The sequence below is a fragment of the Ammospiza nelsoni genome, chromosome 3 (assembly GCF_027579445.1).
Source record: "Ammospiza nelsoni isolate bAmmNel1 chromosome 3, bAmmNel1.pri, whole genome shotgun sequence".
NCBI classification, from domain to species: domain Eukaryota; kingdom Metazoa; phylum Chordata; class Aves; order Passeriformes; family Passerellidae; genus Ammospiza; species Ammospiza nelsoni.
Window position 1 is genome coordinate 80,578,697 of NC_080635.1, and position 23,766 is coordinate 80,602,462.

At 37.7% G+C, this 23,766-nt stretch overlaps 1 protein-coding gene across 3 annotated transcripts in view; it reads left to right on the forward strand.

Annotated features, from left to right (window-relative positions):
* KIDINS220 (kinase D interacting substrate 220) overlaps positions 1-23,766 on the forward strand; it is a 74,560-nt gene that overhangs the window by 18,777 nt on the left and 32,017 nt on the right. For all 3 annotated transcript variants that reach the window (XM_059467327.1, XM_059467325.1, XM_059467326.1), the window contains exons 9-22: positions 639-737; positions 3,043-3,141; positions 3,805-3,903; positions 4,856-5,033; positions 5,557-5,721; positions 7,078-7,257; positions 7,608-7,773; positions 8,663-8,814; positions 11,159-11,448; positions 15,142-15,282; positions 15,901-16,144; positions 16,312-16,400; positions 17,380-17,524; positions 19,106-19,268. In XM_059467327.1, coding sequence (XP_059323310.1) covers positions 639-737; positions 3,043-3,141; positions 3,805-3,903; positions 4,856-5,033; positions 5,557-5,721; positions 7,078-7,257; positions 7,608-7,773; positions 8,663-8,814; positions 11,159-11,448; positions 15,142-15,282; positions 15,901-16,144; positions 16,312-16,400; positions 17,380-17,524; positions 19,106-19,268 — 2,210 coding nt within the window. The remainder of the gene's footprint in view (positions 1-638; positions 738-3,042; positions 3,142-3,804; positions 3,904-4,855; positions 5,034-5,556; positions 5,722-7,077; positions 7,258-7,607; positions 7,774-8,662; positions 8,815-11,158; positions 11,449-15,141; positions 15,283-15,900; positions 16,145-16,311; positions 16,401-17,379; positions 17,525-19,105; positions 19,269-23,766) is intronic.

Below are 23,766 nucleotides of genomic sequence, written 5' to 3' on the forward strand. Positions count from 1 at the left end.
ACAAGGAGTAATAGGCAGTTTAAGGACTGTAAGGTAATTTCTGAAATTCTAGCATGTCCTTAAGTGTGTTAAAATCAGAAGCCTTAAGCACAACTGTAACTTTGTTTTATGTACATACAGTTTCATTTACCACACTACATTTTTTTAAAATTTTGGTCTGAGATGAAATTAGCCTTTTGCTTTTTTCTTTATAATAGCATAGTGTATTTAAACAAGATAAATTTATTTAAAATTCTTGAGGAGCTTTTGTCAGCTGTGAAACATCTCTAAGAGATTGACAATATTCTTGTTTGGTTGTAAGCAGGTTATTACTATGAGTGCTTGGTCTTCCTGGTTGGCTTTTTTCATATTTATTATTAATTTATGCTGGGTTTTTTTAGGATAGTGGTTTAAGCTAGATGTATTTATGGAGTGTTTGTTTTCCTGAACAATTGAAAAAAAAAGTCGAGAATTTTTTCTATTAAATACCCATTTTTTTAGAGATAGTTCTATTTTCTGTATCTTTTTTAAAATGAATGTAGATTTCTTAATATGAATAGGCATAGTGCATATTTGGAAGCTATAATTCATTCTATGTTGCATTTCTTATTGGTAAATAATGTTAATTCATGTTCAATATTCTTTCACTTTTTTTTTAGAGTGGAGATACAGTGTTGATTGGGGCTGTTAGAGGTGGTCACGTTGAAATTGTGAGAGCCCTGCTCCATAAATATGCTGATATAGATATCAGAGGTCAGGTAAGTACAACAGTGTAAATGTTAGAGTATTTCTTAAATAGGATGTGAATCTTTATACCAAACACTTATACTGTGTTCCTGAAAACAGAGCATTAAAGTTTGCACTGTCTACTCTGTAGGAAATTCAGTTCCATCAAACAGTAAGATAGATCATGTTGCTGTGCAGGTTTTAAGCTATAAGATACATGTAATTGTAATGGCTTGTTAAGCACAGCTTTTTCACTTAATTGTATAATGGTTGAAAAGCAAAAAATGTAAACTGAACTTCATCTGCACTACTGAACAGATTTAGAATAATGACATGCTTTTAAAGACATTTAATATAATGATTTAAATCATATTTTAAACAGAGTATCAATGAAATGTGATGCACCAGAGATTATATCTGTTGTCAGAGCAATTCTGTCACTGTGCTTGGTTGGTTCTTGTCTCCACCAATTTTCTGTGTTCCTTTCTGTTAAACACTGTCAGTGATTTCTGTGTTTTCTACCTACCCCTTCTTTCTTTTTTGTCCTTCTGATTAAGGTATTACTTTTACTCTTGTACTGGAAGCTCTCTCATTCAGCATGGTACTTCTGTTTGTTACATTCAATTTGCTTTCTTTTGCTTGAAGCTATTCAAACCACTCTGCTTTGTTGGCACGTGGGTTCTCCCAAGCTGGTACACAAAACTAACTAGTCACTGAGAGCTGCAAAGGTTCAATGCCTGCTGCTGCTGCAGAGCGTCTCTGAGAAGCCAACAAGTTTTTATTCTCAAGAAAAAGTAGCATTAGAATCTCTTCCTCTGAGCTGACATTGGCAACCTGTGTGTCTCAGCTTCTGGCTGTGATGTGGGTTTGAAATCTGAAGCTTTTCAACATCTTGCTGTGACTGAAGCCATACAGAAGCAGCAGGAGGATGCAGAGTCTTTGGTAGCAGGGAAGCTTGTGACTTCTGGCAGCATGAGGCTGCTTGAGTGGCAATTTGCAGTGGTTGATCTAGACAACACTTCTATGGCCTTACAGGAGGCACAGCAGGAGTCAGTAACATCAGAGCTACATTTTGGCTCCTCACTTCAGATCATAGTTTAGGACCAGCAGTATCAAAATTGGAGATAAGTGCTAGTTCCCTGCTGGGAGCAACTTCCCTGCTGTTTGGCACTGCAGCACCTGCCTGCTGGCCTGTTCTGGGGAGATGTCACAAATTTGGGCAGTCAACACATTTCAGAAATACTGCTGAGTCTTGGCCAGCCTTCCAGCAACAGTGTTCCTGGCTGATCATTCATTGATATGGTCACTAGCTGGTGGATAGCTTCAGCAGATAAAACATGACTGAAAGGCCATTGAGAGGGGGTGTTGGGGTAGGTGAGGGCTCAGGCAGTGTTTTCCTCAGCCCTTCTGGGAGGGGCAAGGACCCAGGCTGTGTGACTGATGTGCAGCTCAGGCTGGTGTCTTGGAAGCCAGCTCACTGAAGGACAGAGATGATGAAGCTCAAGTGATTGGAGAGGAAAGAAATCTTAGTGACTGGGCTTGTTAAACTGTTGAGAAAGGCTTTAAACTCAGTTTGCTTTGAAGCCCATGAGTGGAAGAGAAAGAGCTGCAAATGAAAGAAGCAGGCAAGGTGGAAGGCTGCAAGGGACACTTTGACATTCCTGCTTAGAAGTAGGTGTGTGTTCAGAGGCTATTCTTAAATGTCTCTACACAAATATGCATCAAACAGAAAGAGTCATGATGCCGTCACTAGGCTACAGAAAGATGGTGAAAGTCTTCCCATATGTGAAAACTTTCTGAGTAGGACACATCCACACATCACTGGGAGGAAAAGAAGATGACAGAAGCAGATTTGTGGCTGTGAACCTTCCCCCAGGTTTACTGATGAAATATCTGGCTGATTAGCATTCTGGTGCTTTGTGTTGACTTTCTTGTCCATCTACTTTTATAGCTTCCCAGCTTCCAATGCCTCTGAAAAAAAGTTGGTTTATTTCATTAGGTAATTTGTATATTTGAGTTAGAATTGAATACTTACATGTGGTTTCAGAAACTTTTTCAAGACAGATTAAGTCTGCTTGGATTGTTAAAGCTTTTAAAACATTTCACAAAGGTTTTAAAAATAGCTTTGTACTCCCTAGCAAATTTGCATCCTCCCCTCTAAATTCTTCTGTTATGCCAATTAGATTTGTTGACCTTTCCCTTTGCTTTCAGCTTTGCTAAAAATTGCTGTATTATGTGCAGTTTTCAATATATAGTAGTTGTACTTTAAATATTTTTTTGAAATTAATCCAACTAAATGAAAGTACTGTTAGTGAGTAATACTCTCCTTTTTTTTAGGATAATAAAACTGCTTTATATTGGGCAGTTGAGAAAGGAAATGCTACAATGGTGAGGGATATCTTGCAATGCAACCCTGATACTGAGACATGTACCAAGGTAACAGAATTTTAATTGAATTGCTTTCTTTAATATCTGTTCTTTTCTCAGCTCTTGTGTGATGTGAAGATCATACCACATTCAGTTTTTGTCAAGTGTTGGTACCTTGAACACTGTTAATTTTTTTTTCCTGAAATAAGGCTTCTCAGCAACAGTAAGGTTCCCTCTGTTAATAAATATGATTTGCTGTTAAATACAAACAGGGATAGGAGGGAGCAGGTGGATTCTTTACCTCAGCATCATTGACATGACCAGCAATAAGGAGTAAAGAGCAGGTGCTACTGGAAACTGAGGAAAGAGGTTTCTGATATTACTACGTGTGAGTTTAGGCATGTGCAGCAGTAAGGAAAAAAATAAGAGAATAGTTGGCACAGCATTGGAATATTTTCATGTATCTTGTATTATATCTGAATTTTGTCTTTCTCTATTTGACACTGTTATTGACAGAAATGTAATTTTTTATTTGATTCTTATCAATCTAGAACTGGGTCTGGGATACTTTTTCAGAGACATAGGTGCTAAAGTGGTGTTGCTTGCACAGTAGCACATTTAATTTTAATGATCTTAAATTTTTTTGTTTTAATTTGTTACTCAATCACTATTTCTTTTTCTTGGTTTTGGGTATATGGAGATCTTTATATTCGTCCTGCTTTTCCATTTTAGGATGGTGAAACACCACTTATAAAGGCAACCAAGATGAGAAATATTGAAATAGTAGAACTTCTTCTGGATAAAGGAGCTAAGGTCTCTGCTGTAGACAAGGTAAAGAATATTTGTTTGTTTGTATATTTAATAATTTCAGTTTTGCAGCAGGATTTTGGAGAGGGCTATCAAGGCTGTCAGTACAGAAAGAGAGCTTCCCACATGGTTAATAATGAAATAGACAATAAGATGTAAATGCTTAGTCTCCCATATGTTTAATAATTAAATAGATAAGAACACTTAAGTGTAAATTTGTTTCCACCATTAGTGTAATGGTGGATTTTGATTTGTTTTGTATTAGGGTGCTCTTAATTACTTGAAAAAAAAAATCCAGGTGAGGAATAAAAACTTGCACAGATAAAACAGCTAATTTTTAGTACATTTGAAGAAGAGCATACAGAATGGTTGTCATTCGTCATTAATGTTAGTTTTTGATTAATAGACATGAAACTAAAGGATGCCAAGGACAAATACAGCTGGTTATTGCTGTCTTGTTATGCATTACCTGCTTTGACTGCAAACCTCTTAAATACAGGAACATTTATTTGGTGCTTTTTTAATCTCTTGTTCAGGGTGAATAAGTAATTATATTGGTTTGATGCAATAAGAAAGCTTTTACTGGGAAGTTTTTGGGGAAGTCTGGGCAGACATTGAAACAATTGTAACAACCACTATCTCTTGTTCCAAACAAGTCCCTGAGTTTGCCTGTAGACATTTGTTTCTACACAGAGACTACAGTTTTCATGAACTTCAAGATATTAATAAGCATTTAAGAAAGAAGGCAGTGTCTGAGGTTTAGCATTCTAAGAACTGCTTTTTTACATGTCTTCTCTGAAACATTTGTAATGCTTCTTCAAGGGCAAAAATGCTTGCTGTAAGGCACTGATGCTTTTGAAAGTGTCCTAAAATTTATTTCAAGGAAATAGTGCTTCTGAAACAGTGTTGAACATACAGTGTGTCTATAGTTTTAGGAATTCCTCTTAGATATTACTGACTTTTCACTTAATTGCAGAAAGGAGATACCCCACTTCACATTGCTATTCGTGGGAGAAGCCGTAAACTTGCTGAATTACTCCTAAGAAATCCAAAAGATGGTCGATTGCTTTATAGACCCAACAAGACAGGAGAAACCCCTTACAATATTGACTGTAGCCACCAGAAGAGTATTTTAACACAGATATTTGGTGCCAGTAAGTATAAGTTGTTTTTTTTTTTAAATCACTTGTATGTTGACAATCCAGTTTATTCAATTATGTATTGAAAGGCGACTACATTTTTTTAATGTTTTAATGTTGCACCTAACAGGAAGGCTTAAAAATAATCAGTTGGGAAAAAATCCCATCACTCTAAAAGCCTGGCAGAGGTAAAATAACCTTTTATTTTGATTTTAGGTGTTAGATACTACGTGACTTGTGTTGATCGATCGCTTTGTTTTTATTTGGATCTTGCTTGTGTGGGAATTACTTTGTTTGACTTCTGGTGGTTTGGGGTCTTGAATCTTGCAGTAGACTTCAATAGTTGTGATAATTATGTATCATTTATGTGGATGATTTAAAATTCCTTTGAACAGGAATGTACAAAGAACAAGAGCTGTTATAGGACAGGAGTATATATACAAATATGGGTGAATGTGTCATGACTTTATGTATGAAAATTGTTGTACTGAAGAGCTTTCTTAGAGCAAAGATGTATAGCACAGTGTTTGTGTTGCAGGACACTTGTCCCCCACTGAATCTGATGGTGACATGCTGGGCTATGATCTGTACAGCAGCGCTTTGGCTGATATTCTGAGTGAACCAACCATGCAGCCCCCCATCTGTGTAGGCTTGTATGCACAGTGGGGAAGTGGAAAATCTTTCCTGCTTAAGAAACTGGAAGGTAAAAGCTTGATTTAGTCTTTTCAGTACTTACAATCTGTCTATGAAAAGCATCACAGTGGAGTTACTAGTTTTTGTGAGGATTGTTGGTCCATGTGATGTTGTGTCTGGTCTCTGTTTCTATGATGAAAGGATTTAAATTTCGCTGTGGTCAGTTCATCCATAGATTGCTTTGTTCAGTTATACAATGTCAAGAGAGTCTTTAAGTGCTTTTGTCTATTTTCCTGTGAGTTTCCTGCAGCAGTGAATCTACCTTTTAGGTACTGCAGAAAGTCTGACTGCCAAAATATGCCTTGCTGGGCCTGTTTGTGTGTCAGATGAGGTTCAGACCTCTTCTGCAGTATTTATTTATTGTGCATCCTATGTGTCTTTTTCTTTTCAATGCTTAAGAACAATTATCAGGCTATTAATATTTTATTCTCTTTAGTGTATGTTCTTTGCATCTAGTTTTCTTCCCCTGTCCTGTTTCTTATTTTTGAGTTTTTTGAACTTTCTGAAATGACAGAGGAAGGCAAATGCACTATATGAAATGAATCAATATTATTCCTGATGGATATAGGCATCTTATTTAGTTTTAGCATTTTCTTATAAAGGGTGTTTTTCTGAGAAGTTTCAATATAATTCAAAATAATTCTACCAATCTTGGTGTTTCTTACTTTCTGTGATTTCTCTATTAGCCAAAATGGGATTTCTGCATTCATTTTTTTCATCTCCTCTTCCATGTCATAAACAAAAAGCATATACAAAAAGAGTGCAATATTTGTTGCTGATGTGCTTTTACATTTTTAAAGCACTTTCGCAATGTTTTCTTCCTGTTCCTCATTCCTGTTTTTGTTCTGAATTGTGTATCTGTTATTTCTTACTCCATAGGAGCAAAATAAGTTCCTTCAGGAATTCCTGTTTTAGTAAAGTAAGAATCCACAAACAGAAATAATACCATAGCCTTCACATTGTAGTCTTATATCTGACTGTGTGAGGAGCACAGTCCATGTTTCAGTGATTGAGATTTTGGGGGTTGGGTGGGGTTTTTTGACAGATGTGGTGGATTTATTTTTCTCAGAGTCATAAAATATGTTTTACACTTTTGCAGGAGGATTGCATGACTTTTAATGTGCTTTCAGAAGTAGCAAATCTGCAGCAAGGAATCTGAGTATTGTGTATTTAAATATTTTCATTCATTGCATAGATGAAAACTTAAGGTTTTGTATTGATGTTTGAAGAAGAATTCAAGCATCATTGTCTTTTTATGGATCAATAATCGAGATAAGTTATCCAGTCTACTGGAAAAGTTCTTTTCAAAAATGATCTGTTCTTTAATGACTTCCTATGCTAACTGGTCTTTGTGTTTTTGTTTTAGATGAAATGAAGACTTTTGCAGGACAGCAGATTGAACCTTTGTTTCAGTTCTCTTGGCTTGTTGTATTCCTCACACTCATGCTGTGTGGAGGTTTGGGTTTATTGCTTGCCTTCACTGTGGACGCAAAGCTTGGAATAGCAGTGTCACTCAGCTTATTAGCTGTTCTCTACATTTTCTTTAGTAAGTCTTGTATGGAATTCATGAAGGTTTTTATCTGTTTTTGGGATTAAATATTGCTTTGTAGATATGCTTTGCCATTCAGAAAAAATACTAAATGGTTTTGTAGACAATAAGACCCCTTTGGACCTTTTGTTTTGCTGGTAATTTGTGAGAGGGCATTCTTGAGAACAAAGAAGGATTTTGTTTATTAATTTCATTGTGTTACTCTTACCATTCTCATTTTTAGCCTAACTACTAAAAGTTCATAACTTCCTTTACAGAACTCCATACTTTATCTGTTCAAACTTCCTGATTCTTTCAGCTGTCAATGTTGACTAAATTAAAACCATAACATCTTTTTAATATTTTAGCTGTCATTTACTTTGGTGGCCGGAGAGAAGGGGAGAGATGGAACTGGGCCTGGGTGTTAAGTACAAGGTTGGCAAGACATGTTGGATATTTAGAGTTGCTTCTCAAACTCATGTTTGTGAACCCACCAGAACTACCAGAGCAAACCACTAAAGCTTTACCTGTCAGGTTAGTTATTTCATTTATTTACTCTTGAATAGATCAGTCAGGCTCACTCTGATCCTTCTCGAACTGTGTGTTTAATGTGCACATTTAGCTTCCTAGGAAAGTTATTGAGATTCCTATTAGAAAAACAGTAGCTCTGATCATAAACTTTTCACTGTGAAGAAGATAATACTGCTCTCAAGAAAAACTATCTGCCAAAGTTGATGGAAGTGCTTTTTAGAATTAGGGATTTTGGCTATTGTACTAATGAAAATTTGTACCAGATAAAATAAGAACTTATGTATGTTGTGTATTATCTACGTTTATTGCTTGTTCCACTGATTACTTCTGTTTGGGATTTTTTTTCCTCCCTGTAAGTAGAGCATCAGACTGTTCAAAGCTTCTAGTTTACCTGAAAACAGGAAGATTTATGCTGTGTGTTTGAAAATTTAATTTATATCTATTGCTTAAAGACTTCTATTTTAACCTCATACTTCTATTTTAACCTCATGGTACTTTTATGTCATCTTGTGTTTCTGTATTTTTCTAGTCCTCTATAAATATTTGAAAATAGATCAGAATGCAGTTTTGAAAATATTTGTCAATATTATGGTTTGGCATCATAAAGATATTTTCATTTTTTTACTGTCATCTGAGGTACTATTAGTGATGTGACAGTTTTTATCTTTAAAAGAAATCAAGTTTTAGAATAGGAAGTGGGGCAAAGAAGAGGTTGATAAATAGGAAAATAGTTAAATTCCATGTAGATTTAAAAAAAAATTAAGTGTTTTTACATTTTGTACCACTTAAAAAAACTTTTAAGTACAGAGATGCAGCAAGACTTTTGTTTTAGTTGCTAGAAAATATTTAAAGTTTTCTGAAGTATACAAAATACATGCTTTTTCTCTTTCAGATTTTTGTTTACAGACTACAATAGACTGTCCAGTGTAGGTGGAGAGACTTCACTGGCTGAGATGATTGCTACCCTTTCTGATGCATGTGAAAGGGAATTTGGTTTCCTAGCAACAAGGCTATTTCGAGTTTTCAAGACAGAAGATACACAAGGTGGTTGTTTGTTTTTTTTTTACCTAAATGACATTTCCAATTATTCCATTTCAGTGCACTGTTACCAGGGCTTCTGTTTTTTGCATTATAAGCTCTTTTTAGAAATTGTTGTAGCCAAGCAGAAATTCATGGAGAAGGGGAAACTCTTTGTTTGGAAGAGAAAAAATGCCCCATTTTATTTACTAATCTTGATTTTATTAATATAATAAAGGAATATCACCTGTGAAGTATAGTTTTCAGAAACGGCAGTGGAAATAGATATTTATATTGCATCCTTATAGATGCAGCATATTTCCATAGAAATTAGGTCAATGTGACTGAGTCAGATAAAGGGAAATGTATGTTTTATGTATTGCTAAGAGAGGTTTGTTTAGTTTATTAGATTTTAATTTAGAGCTTTTATGAGTGACCACTACTTACTCTTGGAAATAATAAATGTGTTTAACATGTTGGTCCAATCCTATAAATTGCTGTGATTAGTGCAAGTAAGGGGGGATGAAGTGTACCTACTTGATCCTACAAGCTTTTTCATTCTGTTTCATCTGTAGGTTTCTAGAAAAAGAAATTTGCAGAGTAGAGTATGATATTGTGAAGAAGGAGTACTAGGGCTTAACTTGTAATTAATTGAGGATTTGTTTGTACTTAAAGTTTAGTGTATGTCAGTTAGTTCTCATTTCTTTTTGTCCGCAAATTGAGGAATCTGTCACCTGTCTCAAAGCGAAATGTTTAGACTCTTCTGTCCTGCAGAGGCTGGAAAAAACACACTATGTTTCCTGTGTTCAGCTGTATGCTGAACACAACTTACTCCTCATTGTTCTTTTTCAAATTCACTAAGTGTGCTTTATGGAAGAGATGTGTGGATTATTTAACCCTTTTTTCCATGTTAGGTTCTGCAGTTCCTCTCCTTAATCTCAGTGAAACAGCTTTCATGATGCTGTAATTTCTCCTGAAGATGTCTTGGAATGGCAGTGTAGTGCTGGCTTCTTGTGATTATTTGCAGTAATCATCTTTTCCCTTTCATTTGTAATCTTACATTCACTTGTGTTCTTTGCTCTGTTGCCTTCCTGTGCTCTGTCTAAATATCTAATTGATGAATTTATTTTATCTATTTGATGATTTTACACATTCTGTCCTTTTCTTGAGTTGTTTACAGGCCCAGGGTCATAGGTTTATTACCTCTAGATGTTCACAGAAATTCCACAGAGGTTTAATTTTAGCCTTCTGTATCTTAATTTTTGTTATGTCTGTAAACTTGCAGACATGCCTCTTTCAATTGTCATTACATTGTTCATGATATTTGTGTCTCTCTAATCCAGTTCTGTCTCTTTCTAGTAAGAGGATGTTTAGATTTCTACTTAAGCCTAGAACTGAATCTAATTATATCTGAGCTGTTCCCGTTCGTTTCTTGCCTCTCACTTCTGTCATTATGCATTTCTGTTGCTTTGTCCTTCGGCACAATCCTGTAAGTCATTTATGTCAGCAATGTGAAAAACCTTTGCAGCTCATGCCTTGGTAGAAAATAATATGGGCCACATATTAACCTTGAGTATTCTTTCTACTTTGATTTTTCCCCCTGTAGTTCAAATACTGATGTTTAGCTCTCATAATTGTGCTTTAGATCTTTGCTATTCTGTTCTTTATCAACAAATGTGTCCAGAAGACAGCAATCTTCTAGACGTACCACTGGATCTGTACAGGTCCTAAAGGCAGAGACTGCTGCTTTGGAAAATGCTGTTTCTTTGGTCACAGAATTAGCTGTGCTAAGCTCCAGCTGCAGTATTTGCTTCTTTCTTATCAGTCCAGTTGAAGTCAGGAGCTCTGTACTCTCCTCTGGGGCCCTTGTGAGCTGTCCAAAGCATATTTGCTGCAGTTTTGCAGTTTGTGTGTGTTTTGGCATGCAAGAAAGGATGGCCTCAGGCTGCAGCTTGCAATTTTGGTTTAATTCTTCAATGGTACCATTACTATTAAATTACGTAAGTACCAGGTTCCAGTTTAAAACCAAATAGTTCCTGTACTGTTCTTCTACAATTTGTTTATGTAAATACACTTTACAAAGAGATGCCACAAAAGGGGTGATAGCCCTGATACAAAATTGTCATTTCTATCCAGTGTGGATTTCTTGAAATTATGGAAATAAACTAAAGATTAAAGGAATATCTCTGCTTCATAATTGCCAAGAATTTTGACAAATAATAGATTTTTTTCTCCACTGGTTTGTGACTAGATGGTAACACTGCAGTAAGCTTTTGTGCCAGTTAGTGTTTTATGAGAAGTATGCAAGTTAATAGATTTTTCACTCACCTATCATTGTACATTAATTCTAACAGCAATACTTGTTTCCTAGGTAAAAAGAAATGGAAGAAAACTTGCTGCCTGCCATCCTTTGTGATTTTCCTGTTCATCTTGTCTTGCGTTGTTTCTGCCATCGCCCTGTTGGCGATTTTTAATGTGGAGTCAGCCAACATGACAGTGAACGTTATTCTCATAACAGTGACCTGTATTGTTGGCTTGGCCTTTTTCTTGAATTGCCGCACATGGTGGCAGGTGATGGACTCGGTTTTGAATTCTCAGAGAAAACGGCTGCATGGTGCTGCCTCCAAGCTTCACAAGCTGAAAAGTGAGGGCTTCATGAAGGTGAGTGTTTGTGTGAATTGGCCCTTAAAAGGAATGAAACAAACCCCCAAACATGGAGCATTATTAAATTGGGGCACCATTAATTTAATCAGGCTAAGTCTCACAACAGGAGAATGAGACTTGGTGAGTTTTTACTAAATGGAACACTTCTGTGCCATTGGTAATTGTGCTTAATATATGACATCTATCTGCTTAATCATGAATGTTAAATTTGGGGTTTCAGTTTTCTGATTTTATTTTTGCTGGGAAGAAAGTACTTGGGAAAAAATTCTCAATTACCATTATTTCATAAAAGCTTACTTTATATCATAAGATGAGAAAGAATAGCTTTGAGAATCTTCTAAAGGTGTAAAAACAAGCCTAACTTTGTCTGTCTGCAAGACCTCTTTGCTAAGAAAGGAACTGTAGCACTGAAAGAACATTACAAAGCACTCCATTTAATGAAAAATGGTATTGCATGAAAAATGATAGAAAATACTATTGTTTTGCTGTCTTGTATCTATAAACTGATATACTCTCAGGCTGTCATCAGATATGCTATATGCTCCTCTTTGAAAGTAAAATGTAGCATCGTGATTTTTAGCTTTGTAGATTACAGCCAATGTATAAAAATCTGTTGTACAAATATTTTCCATACAATAGAATAGTTTGAGTTGAAAGGGGCCTTTTAAAGGTCAGCCAGTGCAACCTGACCTTGAATATTTCCAAGGATGGGCATCTACAACTTCTCTGGGCAATCTGTACCAGTGTTTTACCACCTCATTTTAAACAAACTTCTTTCTTATATCTAACCTTCAGTTTTTAAAACCAATCCTCCTTGTCCTCTTGCAAAAGGCCCTGCAAAAAAGTTTGTCCTCATATTACCACCAGGCCTCTTTAGGTACTGGAAAGCCACAATAAACATCTCCCCAGAATGTTATCTTCTTCAGGCTGAATAATCCAAATTCTCTCAGCCTTTCATCACAGCAGTGGTGCTCCATCCCTCTAATCATCTTTGTGGCCTTCTCTGGACTTGCTGCAATACATTGGTGTCATTGCTGTTTTGAGGAGTGCACAGTTGGATGCAGCACTGCATCCAGAGCAGAACAGAGGTGCAGAATCCCTCCCTCACCTGCTGCCCACACTGCTTTGGATGTGTCCTGTGCAGCCCAGGATACATTTGGCTTTCTGGGCTGCAAGGGCTCATGGATGGGCCAATTCCAGCCTCTCACCACAGCATCTCCCAAGTCCTTCTTGGCAGGGCTCCTGTACATCTGTTCATCCCCTAGACTGGAATGATACCAAGGATTCAGTACACAGGTGCAGGGCCTTGCTCTTGGCCTTGTTGAACCTCATGAACCCCCTTCCTGAGCTTGTCTAGGTCCCTCTGGATGGCATCCTGTTTCTCAGGTGTGTGAACTGTGCCACTTATCTTGGTGTCATCTGCAAACTTGCTGGGCATGCACTTGATCCCTTCATTCATGTCATTAATACAGATATTAAATAACACTGGTCCCAGTGTAGATCTCTGAGGGACAGCACTTGTCACTGATGTGCATTGGGACACTGAGCCATTGACCCTTTGTTATTTTTTGCATCTCATGACAAGTTCAGCTCCAGCTGTGCCTTGTCCTTCCTCACCACATCCGCTCACAACCAGAGTGTCCCTACACTCTTCCTAGCGTACCTGTGCTTGCTTCCACTGCCTGTGCATTTACATCTTGGTCTTTGGTTTGACCAGCAGGTCTCTACTCAGTGCAGCCAGCTTTTATTCTTCCTTGCCAATTTTCTTCTTCTTCTAGGGATTACAGACTTTTGTGTTCCATGGAAAGCATCCTTAAAACATCTGCCAGCTGTGTTGTCCCTGTAGTCAGTTTTCTAGGGGGTCTGTTGACTATCTCCTTGAAGAGCTAAAAGTTTGTTTCCCTGAAATGCAGTGTGCTGACTTTATTCCTTACCTAACCCATTTCCCTCAGGACTGCAAACTCCAGCAGTGTGTGATCACTGCAGCCCAGGATGCAGCTCCAAGCTTGTCATCCCCAGTTAGCTCACTCACATTAGTGACCATCAGTGCTGCTCCCCTTCTGGTAGGGCTTGTCTATTACCTAGCTGAATTTCAGCAATTTCCTGGAATGCTGACAGCTCGTGATAACATTCCAGATGTTGGGGTCATCTACGTTCCCCAGGAGGATGCAAGTCCACAAGCATGATGCCTCCTGTAGCTGGGACACAAAGACTTCATCAATAAGCCCCCCTTGATCAGGCCTGTTACAGACACAAACCTCAAGGTGTCATTTATTGGTCTGGTCCTCACAAATTTTTGTGCACTGACTCCACCAGTTTGTGGCTGCTTCTCAGAGGCATCTTTTTGTAATCTCTCCATCTCTTGATGTAGAGGGTAACCTCTCCTCTCCTCCTTTCTCTCCTGTCCCATTTGAACAGCCTGCAGCCATCAACAGTTCCACTCCAGTCATGGGATTCATCCACCAAGTTTCTGGAATGGCAGCTAGGTCACAGTTTTCTAGCAGCACGGTGGCTTCCAGCTCCTCCTGTTACCCAGTCTGTGTGCACTGAGGTAGAGGCACCTCAGCTGGGCTGTGAGCTGTGTCACCTTCTTAGAGGAGCACCCTTTAATTCCTTTGAAGTGTTTTAGTGGTGTTTCCCTGTTGGCTTCTGTTACCTCAGGAGTTCCTGCCTCATCTCCATAAGAGTTCCAAGTATGCTCCAGTGTCGCCTGCACATCTCAGATGAGGGCCCTCACTAGCCCTGCATCCCTCTAACCTTGGTGTGTCATACCACAGTTTGTTTGAGCAAGCCTGATTCATCCCACTCCCTCTTGTTTAAAGCTGTGTCAGTTAACCCTGCTGGCTCCTGGTCAAAGGCTCTCTTCGCCCTTTGAGAGAGGTGAATCCCATCTGATGCCAGCATGCCTAGTGCCATGCTTTTACAGCACAGAAGACCTGATTGTGTCTTGGTACTGTGTTTCTTGACAGTTGTTTGTTGAGTGGTATTGATCTGACATAACTTCAGCCTTTAGGAGTTAGGTTCACCCTTTGCCATCAAAGGAGAGAAGTAGGCATTTCAGAAGAGTTGTTAATCTCCTATTTTATGTCGTCATTGTGCACATTCTAATGAATCTACTGGTTAAGAGATCAGATTTTAATGTCTACCTGTTAGCTGCTGAAGTTAAGAAAGGCAAATTCCACCTTTGTTTCTATGTTATGGTTGGTTATTACATGTGTAACAATATTGAAAAGCCTAACAAATCTTCAGACTGCATATCTTGAAGAGCAGTGACTGAGTATTAGAGTAAGAGCATAGTGTGCTTGGCTGGAAGGCAGATAGAAAACATTTTATGCAGAGCAATGTTTGAGGACTAGCTGAAGCCACAAATGCACTTTTATTTACTTCTGTTTTACTGTGCATAAATATTATTTTCTTAAATGACCTTGTAATGGCTTTTAAATAAGGATAGTTTGTTATATCAAAGCGGAATATATGTTTCTGCTGTACATTTTTGTTCAAGTAGGAAATAAATACATTGGAAGTGACATTTTAGGACTTTTCACTTTGAGTATTTGTAAATTTATTCTTGTAATCTTACTGAAGTATTTTCAGGAAAACTAGCAATCTGGAAAAGGAAATATATGTACTTTTATCAGTTTTAAGTATTATTGACATGTCTTTTCCTTCTTTTTTTTTTCATTTTTGTAGGTTTTGAAATGTGAAGTGGAACTGATGGCCAAAATGGCAAAAACCATTGACAGCTTCACTCAGAATCAGACAAGGCTTGTTGTAATTATTGATGGACTGGATGCTTGTGAACAGGACAAGGTTTTACAGATGCTTGATACTGTGAGTTGGATCATTTTATAAAGATAACCTCTGGATTATATGCATGATCTCTTCCACATATAAGCTCAGATAAATTCAGTTATTGTGTGTTTTCTGTAGAAAGAAAGCTATGTTGTGGTAATTAATATTTGTGTACATTGGCATAGCTATAATGCTAAGAGTGATGTGCTTTAAAAGTTGGAAATTAAATTGCATGTTAGTACTTTTGAAAAGGTTTGAAACAATCAAATATAAACTATGGAAAATAATTATTCTGTTGAAACAAGCTTAAAATATTTGGAGAGTTTTTCATATTTTTACCATTGAAGTACTTTAGATGAAAAATATTTAAATGCTAAATATTTGTGGGGAACTAGAACATTACTGCATGATACATCCTTGGTGATGACTTCCACTGTAAATTCTGCTGTTAAATTGTTGAGTGTGCTTATTTCTAGCTGTGGATAAGTTCCTAATGTTAGATATCTCTTATAGAAGAAGCTGACATGTCCATTCATCTCTTGGCCTCTCTTTATATTCATTCCTTGAACAGAATGAATATAAAGTGTTGAGGCAAATGTTCAAGTGATCTGCAGCTACAGTTGTTACTAACAAGGTTTACTGTCTGCTTTTTTCCAGGTGCGAGTATTGTTTTCGAAAGGCCCGTTCATTGCGATTTTTGCAAGTGACCCACACATTATTATAAAGGCAATTAACCAGAATCTCAACAGTGTTCTACGGGATTCAAACATCAATGGCCATGATTACATGCGAAATATTGTTCATTTGCCCGTTTTTCTGAACAGCAGAGGGCTTAGTAATGCAAAAAAACTGATGGTAGCTTCAACAACCAATGGGGATATTCCTTATGCAGATAGTGTAGGTAAGGTTCTGCAGGACGGTGATATGAACATTACAAAAACAATGATCCAAAATCTGTATTTTGGAAGAAATTGTCTAAATAATTGACAGATCATTAGTGTTATTTTTATGGGTCAGTCGAATGTATATGACTGGAGAAGATGCCTACCTTTGTTTTCCTTTCGATAGGGTTGCATGAAGAGGTTGACAGGAGAGTTTCTCAGAACAGTCTTGGAGACATGGCCAAGCTTGGTAGCAAAACTGCTCTCAACAGGCGGGTGAGAAGGATTTTTAGTCTAAATAGATACTTGTAAAACTTTTTTTTCTTTTCTGTTTGTTTTTGGGTTTGTTTTTTTTTTTTACATTTTCAATAGTATCAACTTGGAAGACTTATCAAACCATTCTTATTAAATTTTTATAAACGATCCATATAAGAAAAGTCCATTCTTACATGAGTAGACTGATGCTCTGTCAAAGAGGAAAAAGTTTGCTTGGTCACCAAAGTATTCCTTTCCACAAAAAATAAATACAGCTCTCTGTGAATGCTGAGGTGATACAGCAGATCTGGTAGGAGCTATGGTCTGTGTGTGTATTTTGGATTTTTTTTTGTGTAAGCCTGACATCAGTTGTTGCAGGACGTTGCAACAAGAGACAGTAACTGAGTTAATCAAAGCAATATTAGGTATGAGACTTGTACTGCAATGTCTACCACATTCTTTTTCTGCTTTTTGTTCTTTCAAATTTACATAAAATCACAAACTGGCTGAATAAAAGGTATCTAGAAAGTTATGAAAAGCAACACAGCCTCTGAGGATACTGAGGTTTTGGAGCTGCCGTTGGTGGAGACTTTGGGAGTTTGGTAGTGGAGGAGCCTGATGGTCACTTGAATTTTTACTTGTAGTTAGTAAATGGGTCATATTAATTCACTAGAAAGACAGTCAGAAGTGATGATGGAAATGCTGAAAGTAGTAATCTTTCTAGAAAATATTGTGCTGTGCCACTCTATTTTGCCCTCTCAGAATTGATGTAGAAGTAAAATGTGTTACTCTTACCACTTCTTGGCTTCTATGGAAATAATGTTCAGCTTTTACATAGATAAATCAGAATTAAATTCTTGTATGCCTGATATTACCTGTCAGCCTCACAGACTTACTCACAAAGGCTCTAACTTGATTATCAAGTAAAACTGAAGTATTTGAAATACATAAAAGCTTTTGATACTAATCAATATTCCTTGGGTTTTTGTTTCATTATCAGGATACTTACCGAAGGCGCCAGATGCAGAGGACCATTACCCGCCAAATGTCATTTGATTTGACCAAGCTGTTAGTTACAGAGGATTGGTTCAGTGATATCAGCCCTCAGACCATGAGGAGGTTGCTAAATATTGTTTCAGTGACTGGTAAGCGTGACATGCTGGTGTGCAGTAAACAGGATTGTGTTTTGGCTGCTTCTAGTTACACTCAGACTTTTAAGTATGTAAACTAAATTGAACAAGTCAGTCCATGAGTTGCTTTTGAAAGTCCTTCTGAAGCAAACTCTTCCAGAATGTAAGAAAACATAATTGACCATTCTACATGGGATTTGAAAGATACATAATATTTGTTGTTCCATTGACTTCAGTTGGGAGACAAATTATTCTAGTCTGCATTTTTAGGAAATTTTACATTTTTTTATTTTGAAATGGTATAAGAAAATTACATTTTTCAATTTCATAATACTGTGGTGTGAGCAAAGATTGTAGTGATGACATGTGAAAACGTAAGCTGTGAGTGGAAAACCAAGTATATATCCTGTTTATTTTTGCTATGAGTATTTGCATTTTTCCCTAAATGATTGTGTGAGGCTGATGAAAGCTTTTTGTCACCTGGTTTTCTTCAATAAAACACAGTCAAGACATTGGTATCTCTGAACTTTAAAAACTGGAAATAACTGGGAAAGGGCTTACAGAGGTTTAATAAAAACATGTTTTGTGTAGTAAGTGAATGGGGAGGGATTATTTAGTGTCTTTTCTATTACAGACACTAGAAGGCACTGGGTAGCCCTACAGCTACCCAGAGCAAAGAGAGTGAGTTACTTTTTACACTGTATAGTTAAGAGAATAAATCTGCAACAGATGTCAAATTCTGGTCTAATGTTTTAAATAAGTGTTCTCTCTCTTAGCTTGTTACTGCAATTTGTAGCATGTAACCTGTCTTGTTTTGGCAAATTACAGTGCAGTTATGAAATTATAACAAAATCACAAAATGTTAGTTGTAAAATTAAACTTAAAAAAATAGACCTTACAAAAACACTTTTAGTGTAGTACAGTCTGTGGTTAGACATGGTGATTTCATAAACACCTTTATGAACAGAGCCTTCAGGCTGTAGGTTACATGTAATTACAGATACTAATAAAGGACTTACAGAAAATTTGCTGAAACTTCAAGTGCCTAAATTGTAGCATTGACTTTTTCTGGTTTTTAAAATAACCTGATTTGTAATTTATACCTTACCTTACTAACCTAAAACAGTTTTTTTCATAGCTATTGAAGTTGGCAGTTGTATGCTTAACTTGTTTTGACCACATTTCATATGCCAGTGCATAGAAAATCTGTCAAAGTATTAGCATAAAATTCTGTGTTTAGATGGAGATATTAATGCTGTGTGAAATTCTTTATTGAATTTGGTTGAAGTAAGTTAAGATTCACCAGTAGCAAGATGATAGCAATTAGTGTTTAAACTGGGGCTGAAGTTGACAGTTTTGGAGAGTCTCATATTTTGACCAGTATTTGCAAGGATTTTTATTAGACTGTAAAGTTATATTTTTGGATGCATCTTGCAATGATTTTGAATTTACTGAGCTAAAAATGTAATAGCAGGAAGTTCACACATCAGATAATGACATAGTAACATAGCTGTTACTTTGAGGGGAAACAAAGATATCTTTCAAAAGGGAGAAAAAGTCCTTTATGTTTTCTTTTATTCTTTCTTGTTCTTTTAGGTCGTTTATTGAGAGCCAATCAAATCACATTCAATTGGGACAGACTGGCAAGTTGGATCAATCTCACAGAGCAGTGGCCATACAGAACATCATGGCTCATCCTGCATCTTGAAGAGACTGAAGGTGTTCCAGATCACCTGACTTTAAAAACCATCTATGAGAGGTAGTCATTATTCTGGTAATGGTGTGCAATTTCAGTGATTAAAATAGTGATTGTTATTCATGATCACTAGAATAACATGGCTTTCAAACATTTATCAGGTTGTAATCTAAAATTCCCACAATCTCACCCTCTTTTGCTGGCTTTTGAAAACTTCTAAGTGAGTTTCATTGCTATTTGATGCACTATGTATGAATGAGTGTTTTGTATTTAAACCAAAGAGAACTGTACAGGTATTCTTTCACAGGCAGCTAACTGTACTTTTGTCTCTTGATATCCTTTTCATCTTTACCTTGGCCAAGCTACAAGTTGGGTATTTTTTCCACTTTTTTGTTAATCTGAAGTAAACTCAGCAGAAACTGGCCTTACTGATAAAAATCTGTGAAGGTTTTGTGCTTAGCAGGTGTGCTATGGCAATGCCATGTGCTGCAGTTAGGGATGTGAAAAAGAGGCATGATTTTCTCCATTTCTGCTACTAGCTGCTTTCCAACAGAGCTGTCTAGGTATTACTACTGAGAACAAATTGCCTAGTGTTGCCAGTGAACATCTCTCTCCAGAATCCTCTGCTTGTAAGAAAGGATTTGTGGGTTGTGACCTGATGACAGTGAGAGAAATGGAAGAGAGAGATGTGACTGAGAGTGGGGCCTATAGAAGAAAAGCAGAATCTGAGAATCAGAGTCAGGGGGAAGAGGGTAAGGTTTGACTTGAATAAAATATAATGGAGATCAGATGAAAAGAACAGCTGAAGTAAAGAGAGAAGATTGTGACTGACTGAACAAGTTACCAGAAAATGTAGAGATTTTGCAGGGTCCAGGACAATGAACTTGGATAGAAAATACTGGAAGTGTGTTCTGCAGTGAAAGTCAAGGAGTAGGAGATGAACTGTGTGAGGGTCTGGGGTGGGCTGAGAATGGTTGAAGTGTTGGGAATGGAATTAGGATTGTTTGAGAAAGATTGAATGAGTTTAGAAAAGTTGAAGTGCAGTTAGGATCTGAACACAGAAATCTCAGAAGGTAGATGGATAAGAGTAGATTTGGCATGATGAGGCTGAGGATTGAAGACAAATGAAGAGGGCAAGTAGTAGACTGAAGTAGTTGACTGGCTTTAAGCTGGAAGATGGCTTTAGAAATACCAGACTTCACAGGTAAATTGAGTGCATGTTTAGAAAACATCTCCTCTAGAATATGGATAAAGTTTTTGAGTTTTGCATTTCCTCTGTGAGTATAATATACCTGTAAAATCAAAGGTAAAACACAGGGAACCCATCTTTCCACTGTATGTTCACACAACTAGTGTCACAAATGTTTATGTGATCAGCTAAGTAAAGTAATTCAGAATCATCAGGAATTCCCTTTCCTGTCATGCTTTTTATTCAAACTTCTCTTTGTTCAGATTTCTGTATAGCATGTTTCACAGTTTTATATTTTCAGTATTTACCCAACAAACTCATTACAGTTTTCTGTTTGTTGGCACCCAGAGTAATAAATTTGGGATGACTGAAGTCCAAAGATATCTTCAAGACATAACAATGTCCTCTGATAAACCAGAGGAGGTATTAGAGACCTGATTTATTTTCATAAATGACTGCTAGTAATTCCAGTATTCATGGATATTAAATCGTAGTAAACCAACATAAATAAAAGAAAAGGACATTCACAAGTGAATGTGAATAACTTGGGTTCTGGATTGTTTGTTGTTAGCACAAACACTTGAGTTGTTGATGCTTAGTGCCAGCTGGAGCGTGTCATGGTGTATTAGTTAAGGTGTGCAGGAGATTCATGGCTGCTGCTATGTTTTGTACCTCTTGCTATGCAGGTTTGGAAGTTGTTTGGAAGTGATACAGCCACTTGAGTAGACTGCTAGTTCATAACTGACAATTACAAGTGTATAGGTAATTTTTTAGTGTTTAAATAAACCAGAGTACATAATGGGAAGAAACAATGAAGAACTCTGTACAGTGTATTGGAAAAGGGAAGGTCATCATCATCTTTTAAGGAAAGATGTTTGTGTTCTACCTTCAATACCACAAAAATGAGGAAAAGGAAAGCAAGACCAATATTCAGGGTTTTCTCTTTAGAAAAAAAAAAAAACAACATGGTTATTTGGTACAAAAATTATAAAGCTAAAAGACTCAGTTTCTTTAGCTTCTTAACAATGAAAGAAAAAATTTTCTAACAATAATGTTGCTGCATACTCAGGAAGAGAATTGGTGTCTCTCAGCCCCTTCTGTTGAACCTGTGTAAGGAACTAAATATATAACTTTCCTGAAGTATTGACAAAGCTGAGGTCTCATCTGTCTGGTGATTTGGGTGATCATCTTTACCATATGCTCAATGTGAAAAGGTCTGTGAACTCTTCTCTGGGATTATATAGAGCTCTAAAAATTCTGTTTTATCCAAAGTAATCCTTTCAGTGTCATTGCTATTCTTTTTATCTGCAACTGTTTAAAGTAACTTGACTCAAATAACTGTTTCACTGTAATTTCAAAGTTAGTTCCTCTTCTAAAACTTCACTTTCAGTTTTCTAAGTTTTATTAGTTTATAGAGCAGCTTTCCCATTTGGAGTCTCTTAAATACCGGATCTTGATAATTATGTAGCTTGTTCCTGTACTGAGTTTGTTGTTCTCTGCTTTTTATTCTTCAGAGTTTTTTAATATCTTGATATTTTAGATCAGAGTCAAGAATATAGTTTTCCTAGTATTGAATAGCTTTTGTCAAACTACTTTTTATTGTGACACTGCAGCTTTAGAGTTGCTGCTTGGACATCTCTCGTCGCTGAATCTTGTAGGTTCTGTGTTAAATGTAAGACTTTGACACTTGATCACGTTCTCTGTGTAAAGAGAATCCTTTGATATTACAGCTGCTTTTCCAAATTTTAAAAGATCAAGTGTTAAAAAGCTTTTGAATCACAAGGATTCCTTTGCAGTGAGAACTCTCCATTGCCTTCCCCTCTGCTACAGATGGTGCAGAGGGTGACCACGCTGGACTGACCAGTGACAGCTCCCTTCAGCGGAGGAGTTACTGTGGATGGCCGCTGTGTGCGGTGGGGGTGCAGCGGTGCGGATGGGGCAGTTAACCCCGTATTGCCCTGCAGATGTGCCCCCCGAGGCGGGCTGTCCCCAGCTGTGTCCCCGAGGCGGCCTGTCCCCAGCTGTGTCCTGAGGCAGGCTGTCCCCAGCTGTGTCCCCGAGGCGGCCTGTCCCCAGCTGTGCCCCCCGAGGCTGGCTGTTCCCGCCTGTGTCCCCGAGGCGGGCTGTCCCGCGCTGTGTCCCCTAGACGGGCTGTCCCCAGCTGTGTCCCCGAGGCGGGCTGTCCCCCGCTGTGCCCCCCGAGGCGGGCTGTCCCGCGCTGTGTCCCCTAGACGGGCTGTCCCCAGCTGTGTCCCCCTAGGCGGGCTGTCCCGCGCTGTGTCCCCTAGACGGGCTGTCCCCAGCTGTGTCCCCCTAGGCGGGCTGTGCCGCCGGGACTGTGCGGCGCGGCGCGGTGCCGGCAGGTGGCGCTCCCGGCTCGGCCCAGCCGCGGAGAGCGCTGGCGCCAGAGCCTTGGCTCGCTGTTTGCAGGAGAGAGCGATACTTTCATAACATACAAAAAATACTGAAAGAATCGGGTAGTCAAGCACTAAGAAGCAAAAGAATAAATATAGTCTTTAGTTAATTCTCCTCTATGCAGGCACAATGATATATGATTTCCATGATTATATGCTATTTTGCCTCTCTGAGATTCTCATCTTGTAATGACCAGGATTTAGTTTTGCAAACTGTAGTAAAAGAGAAGGCCATTTTTGTTACATTGCAGTGCTATCTTTTGGAGTTGAATGCAGTAACTAAAGTAAGACCATGAAACGCTGTTCCACAACTATTAGTCAGAGTTTGTGTGATGCTGGACTAGTCACCTCTGTAGTACCTTTCTCTTGGAGAGTATTCATGCCTCTGTGGGGAGGGAGGTGGTGTACAGCTTATGGTTCTGTAGGCTGAGATTGCTAAGTACTCAGCTATATCTGGAGCTGCTGGGAGCTCTGCTTTCAGTTGGTGGAGTATTCTGGAAAAAAATGGATACCTCAGTTTGGTAACTAAATAAATATACTTGTTATCTCTGTGCTTCAATTTGTCATTAAAAATAAAGCTAGCTAATATATTCTTATTATGAAGGCTTGTTGGGGAAAGTAAACTTGTCTTTTTGTATAGATACTGAGAAGAATATCAAAGACTAAATTGATGAGTATGAAACCAGGTCTGTCAGGAGAAGTGTATAGTTCCTGTTTCATACTATGCAGAGATGAAAAACCTACTGAATATCATATTGGGAACTTTCTTCCATAGTCCATAACAAAAAACCCAACAAACAAACAGAAAAACCACCCTCACAAAAAACCCCACCAAAACCAAAAGAACACAGACTCCCCCCACAAAACAACAACCAAAACCAACAACAATGACAACAACAACAAACCAACCAAAAAACCAAGCCACGCAACCAATTAGAAAACCGCAAAAAACCCCAAA